This window comes from Cebidichthys violaceus, unplaced genomic scaffold, assembly GCF_023349555.1.
Source record: "Cebidichthys violaceus isolate CVI_PGR_0920_01 unplaced genomic scaffold, fCebVio1.0.p SCAF_21, whole genome shotgun sequence".
Lineage (NCBI taxonomy): Eukaryota > Metazoa > Chordata > Actinopteri > Perciformes > Stichaeidae > Cebidichthys > Cebidichthys violaceus.
In genome coordinates, this window is record NW_027176384.1 from 4,739,272 (window position 1) to 4,745,464 (window position 6,193).

Below are 6,193 nucleotides of genomic sequence, written 5' to 3' on the forward strand. Positions count from 1 at the left end.
CCTCCAGCAGTCTATGCTCAGACCAGAGGAACAATCAATTAAAAAAAAAATGTAACTTGACCCGCCAGATGGTTTGTTACACAGAACCATCTGAGAAGCCGTCATTGGTAACTTTTTAGAAAAGGGCATACTTTTTTACTTGAAGATGAACCATCTGTCAATCAAACTCTCACCAAAGTTAATCGGGAGAAAAGCAAATCTTTTCTATTGAGAAAAAGCTCCAGTGCCGTTCTTTGCTTTTCTCTCAATGAAGAAATACTCTCCAGCGCTGAAATAACTGATGCCATTGCAGCTTCTACGCTAACCTCTTTAGGAGCCGCCATTTTTGTTTGGATCTAAAAGAGATCGTCATGTGCGCCATTGGAAAATGTCCAATTTCACTTAATCAGTCAAAAAAATATGTCAAACTCAAATATTCCGACCCTCGGAACAATTATATCCGGCCCGCGAGATTCATATGTCTATCATTACAGCCACACCACAGAGCTCTGGGACGAAACGTGGCAATGTGAGCTGGCCTTTTTGTGCGACATAACGAAGCATCTCACTGCGCTAAACCTCCAGCTTCAGGGACGGGAGCGTGTGATTACAGACATGTATGATGCAGTAAAAGCTTTCCAAGCCAAGCTGTACCTGTGGGAGACTCAGATGCAGCAAGGGAACTTGGGTCACTTTCCGTGTTGCCAAACCGTGTCTCCACCGCTGTGTTCTTGACTGCGCATTTTGCTGATAAACTGGGTGCACTTGGCATAGAGTTCACCCGGCGATTTGCCGACTTTAGCTCAGCAATCCGTTTGCAGTTGACGTGGAAAGAGCACTTGTGCCCAGCTGGTAGACCTCCAGTGTAATGACACTTATGGCAAAGTATGACTCTGTGGGCGCTGCACAGTTTCCAAGCTTCATCCCCGAAACGATGCCTCAACTCTACCTACATGCTGCTCAAATGCTCTGCATGTTTGGAAGCACATACCTGTGTGAGCAGCTTTTCTCTGTGATGAAGATGAACAAAAACCCACACAAGAGTCATTCTCACTGATGCACACCTTCACTCCATCTTGAGGGTTTCCACAGCACAGAACTTAACCCCAGATATTAATGAACTGGCATCCAAAAAAGATGCCAGACATCTGGCTCTGGTAGGTATGCATACAATAATATAGCCTACCAAAACATGGATTCTTTTTGCACTTTGTCCAATATCCCTTCTATCCTGTTTATTAAATGTTGACCCTATTTGGCCCTCAATGTATAGTCCCAACGTTTTATTTTGGCCTTCTCTGTGATTGAGTTTGACACCCCTGGCATTTATGCTGTATTATGCTAAAAGTTGTCATTTTGTAACTTTTTTGGTTGTTGGTGTGCCGCGGGATCTTTTTAATGTAAAAAATGTGCCGCGGCTCAGAAAGGGTTGAAAAACACTGGTCTAACACACCTAAGCCAATGCCATAGCTGCCAATAGCTCATTACAGGATGCTGATTGGTTTGTGTTCAGCCACACAAACACCTTAACATTAATCTCTCCCCTTACCTTAAAAATAGACAAGTCAGGGGTTCTGCAAATAAATATCTTTAATGATTATGTATGTATTCATACTCAGGTGTTTCATAATGGAATTAATGCACGCCTTTGCAAACTGTGCTCTGTATGTGGACTTTCATTAATAAAATCAGTCAAACCTCAAGCATGACGTCATAGACCAGTTAACATGTCTTGACATGAAGAAATTTAAAAACCATCAAGAATAATCAATCTGCAAAGGCAGAAACACCCTGGAAGTGTGAACAGTAGGCCCAGTATCTTAAAAATACAACTGATTTGCGCATAAAAAAGAAAGAGTCCTTTTGCTTAAATGTAATACCAGCCTAGATGTGCAACTAGAAAAGCCAGTATGAAGTTAAATGTGGGTTGGGTCCTCTCACGCAGACTTGATCATCATTCTGGTGGCCTTCAGGGAGTAAGGCGCGTGAGTTTTCCAGGTTTGCCAGTGGAGGCCTGACGCCCAACCGACGTGTTCACCACTAGGATGCCAGTCTCCGTTCAGGCCGGCAGAGCCACAGCGACTGTACCACCAACCACTACCGTCTGAAGAAGTACAATCCATTTGAGCAATGTCACCAAAGATGCATGGGGAGCAGCCGTCATTGTCGCGGTCGACGGTGCTGAAGCCGAAGCCATTCTGGTCAATGCCTGAATAGGCACCACGAATGGCATCGCCTGTGGACAAAGTTAGAAACCGTTGAAGCAAGTTTAGAATTCAGTGGGTGCCTTTTGAAATCCACATGTGGCAGTTACAAGATGAGTACTGTTAAGAGATTGTAGAAAGATATGAAAGCATAAAAGTATAACCATCACAAAGATATGTTTTGTTCACTTTTTATAACTGTCACAATATATAACTTGTTTACACTTATTATAACTGATTTAACCTAAACAGTTTTATTTCATATTAGATGTGATTTAACATAAACTGTTTTATTTTATGATAGAAATGATCGAAACATATAGCCTGCTTAGACACTTTAATATAACAAGGTCACTTGAGCCTTGCATAGTGCTTTGGTTCTGTCCGGACCAAACTAGTTACAACCAGTTACAGTCTGTTGCTGACTCTGATATAAGATGTTTCCTGTATTTGTGATGCATGTGATTAGAGGAGGTACTAGTCAGAGTAGCATAAAAGAGAAACCTAAACTAGAGACTCTGGTTGTTTAGAACAATTTGACCCTCTTCCCTGTCCCTCATCCATGTGATACAGAGATGACGACCGACTCTACCAGAGGAGCTTAAGGTAAGTTCCCTGGGTGAAGACTTGGCAGAATTAGTCATAAATGCTGAGAATGTTCACAATAGGCGATAGTAAAGTACAGACTTTCTACATAACTATCCATACTGGGTGCTAGGGTTGCAGCCTACTGAGAGCACCTAGGGCATAGCCATACAAGACTCTCGAGAAGACAATTAATCCGAAATCCTAACGATTCAGCTACAGGGTGAGATAAAAGGCCGACGGTATTGTTCCGACACCTCTAGGAGGAATGTATATCCTCGCAGGTGGGACAGCCGACGGAGTTAGGTGCGCAAGCCTGCCCCGCTTTCCCCGGGGCGGGATCCGTTCACACTACAGTACAGAGGAGACAGTGAGCCTATTCAGTAATGCCAGTTAGACTTAAATTTGCCAAAATTAGTTAACGTTAGCCACCATAAGCTACTGGTCATACCAGACCAAGTAAGGATGGAGAAGTAAACCCCCTCAGGGTAGATTGGGGTGCATTTAATTACTTTTCAATTCCACTTTTGAAAGAGGAAATTATGTTATTTCCCTCTTTCAAAAGTTATATTGACTCGCTTTAAAGCTGCCATGTGTAGCATTTTATTATGTGTCGACCAACCCATCAAAGAGAGCTTGGACAGAGTTTGTGCTGAAAGCAGATGGTGGAAGAAGGCAAAGGGGAAATAGTGAGAAGTAATAAGTTGAAAATGTCCACAACCATAAGCACTAACAATATGACTGTGGTCTGAAGGTGGACCCTAGGTGATATAGTTGCCATGGTAACAACACCAAACAACAAAAACAATTTTTTTCTGGGCTCACAGGCTGCACAATTATTTTGATGACGTTAGAAACTTTTGCTCTGAGCAGCTTTCATTTACATCTATCAAAATGCTAAGGTTCAAATGGCCGTGGCAAAAAGACTACTCCAACCAGCATAAATGGAATGGAAGTAAATGGGTTTAAATTTGTATATCACTAAAAAGCGAAGGGAAAAGATGATCAATGAGAAAATAGCAGCCATTCGAAAAGCCTGCAATACCTGCATCTCCTCTGTATTTCCCGACATGCAGTTTGAAAGCAGCTTTTGCACTGCCCAAACTGAAGTTTCTGTACTCGGCGAAAGCAGTGGCATCTTCATGGTCCCACAGGTCGACCCTCATGGTCCACTTCTTGGTCTTGTTCTTGCTCAGAGAGAAGACCTTCATCAGACCAAGCCAGTGGTCCTCTAAGGGAATCAGCAGAGCACAAGGACACGATTCAAGTTTTTTCCGAAACGACTTTGCTTTGAGTTGTCATTGCTGCAGAATGCAGGGTCTTAAAAGTTCAAGATTGCAATTTCTGAAGTTCACACAATGTTTTAGTCTAGGAGTAGTAAATGTATGTCTGGTACAAAATGTGCTTATTGAGTTCACAGTATAATCTAATCTACGACTCTTCACAACATTATGCAGGAGAACATGTGGCAAAAGGGGCTGTTTCCGGCCAATGTCAATAAGGAAAAAACGTCTGTTTATTCTTGTAATGTTTCACCTTAATAACAGCTAATTGAATCCCAAATCCTGTATGTTCTTCTGCATTCAACTACGACCTTTCTTGGATATGTACATTCCCTGTGTAATAACTAAGGCGTGTCACAGTTCATCACAAGTTTGATTCATCCTCACACCCATGAACAAACCCAACCAGTTTTATATTCTTTACTTACGTTTCAAGTTTCCAAAACCCTTTTTATATGCTGCCCATTTCCTGTTAAAGGAAACCACTCGTCCGCTGCGCCTCTGAAACACCGTCCAGCCTCCGTCTTGCCGCATTTCACAGAACACCTGAGCAGGTAGTCCAGTAAGCATGCAGTATGTTGAAAAGTTTAAAAAACAGGTGGCAGGTTTTTATGTGTTCTACAGGGGTTTGGAAAAGACTTTGCATGCTCTATTTTTTTTCTTTCCAAAATCTGTTTATTGATTTCAGTCATGCAAAGGATTTAAGTTTTTTCTTTTCTTTTTTTTAAATGACACAACAGAAAAGAGCTGTTCAATTTAAGATTCAGTATTCATAAGGACATGCGTAGCAACAGTAACTAAGTGGGTGGGGCTTGGCAAATGGACAATTACAATCAAGCCTTGCTATGTACGTTACATCTCAGGTTTGGAGTCTTTTATTATACCTTGAACGGGGCCTTGACTCTCAGAGGCTGGATTACATAAACCCCACTGGATGCGTGTGGTGAGAGAGCCTTAATCCGTGTGCAGTCTGTTCCTGAGGTTAGCACAAGAGAAAAACAAAAGGAGGAACATTATGAAATGTGAATATACAGGTTCTTGTACCTTCCAAAGAGAGAATAACATTCACTGTACCTTGAGGCGAAAGTCGCTTCCGGTGTTTCTAGCAATGTCACAGAAACAGATTTATAGTGAGACTTCAAAATACAGACATCAAAGCCAGAGTTTGAGGATTGACTTGCTAGTCTGAAACATACAGTATTTAAGACAATGGAGAGACGAGGAGATATTATGTAGTTTGTATTACCTCAGCCTGTCCCGTGCAGCTCAAAAGAAACGCTGAGATGACCACACAATACCCAACCAGACTCTTCATTTTGACCTGCGTTTAAAAGAGCATCTCTTTTATAACATTTATAAACGTTAAAACAGCAGTCTGAGAAATTAGACTTTTCAGCCTTCACTTTCACAAGACCAAGTGAGAAAACACTACCGTTATTAGCCCATAATAATGTAATTGTTCTTTCTAACACTTACCTATGTGCTGGATGAACCTTGTATGCCAGTTCAAATTCCAAAGCAGTTGCACCTTTTCCCAACAACTAAACTACCACACCTCCTTCATGTTTACCATAATAGCTGTCACATCCTGTCATGCAGATTGAGCAGGAGCAAAGTCTGAACAACAGATCCACAGTGGTGGGCCATCAGGACCAGCAACACCTTCTCTACTGGCCTAAACAGAATCACAAAGTTATAGCTATTTTATCATTGAATTATTTTTCATAAATACACTACATGTATTCTAAATATTTTTTATCCAATCAGATTTCGCACCTATGCTGTCTCAAAGTAAAAAAAGTTGATTTCGACCAGGACTTGTAGTAGTATATCTGACGGAGTTTCTCCCTCAACCCATCCACACGGAGTCTGGTCGGAAGAGGTACCTGTGCTTTTTTTTTTTTTGCATCCCATGTTTTTACCTGATAGTCTTAAAGTTTATCCCAAAATCAGAACTTCACAATTCTTATTTTACCTCTAGGGCTATTTATCAATCAAGATGTTTTTGGTAAAAAAATACATTTGAGAATCTTCTCGCTCACATGAATGGCAGTTCATAATGCCTCGGGAAATAACTCTGGATTCAGCTATTACTGAAGTTTACAACTATTAGGACCTAATGATTTGAATAAGTTGTAACAA

General features: G+C 41.2%; 1 protein-coding gene across 1 annotated transcript; it reads right to left on the reverse strand.

The window, feature by feature from the left end:
- Nucleotides 1-30: 30 nt before the first annotated feature.
- LOC137877084 (angiopoietin-related protein 5-like) lies at nt 31-5,566 on the reverse strand. Its single transcript, XM_068716768.1, has 7 exons — nt 5,528-5,566; nt 5,298-5,372; nt 5,126-5,153; nt 4,936-5,027; nt 4,480-4,597; nt 3,814-3,999; nt 31-2,215 (listed from the first exon to the last, which is right to left on the reverse strand). The coding sequence occupies exons 2-7, from the start codon at nt 5,364-5,366 to the stop codon at nt 1,917-1,919; spliced, it is 792 nt and encodes a 263-aa protein (XP_068572869.1). The 5' UTR covers nt 5,367-5,372; nt 5,528-5,566; the 3' UTR covers nt 31-1,916.
- Nucleotides 5,567-6,193: the final 627 nt, after the last annotated feature.

Bases quoted from the DNA above. Each gene is read 5' to 3' on its own strand.
- LOC137877084 (XM_068716768.1), bottom strand. From the start codon at position 5,366: ATGAAGAGTCTGGTTGGGTATTGTGTGGTCATCTCAGCGTTTCTTTTG. The intron at 4,598-4,935 runs GTATAATAAAAG...CTACCTGCTCAG, and splicing joins GAGTCAAGGCCCCGTTCAAG to GTGTTCTGTGAAATGCGGCA. The intron at 4,000-4,479 runs GTAAGTAAAGAA...TGATTCCCTTAG, and splicing joins GGGTTTTGGAAACTTGAAAC to AGGACCACTGGCTTGGTCTG.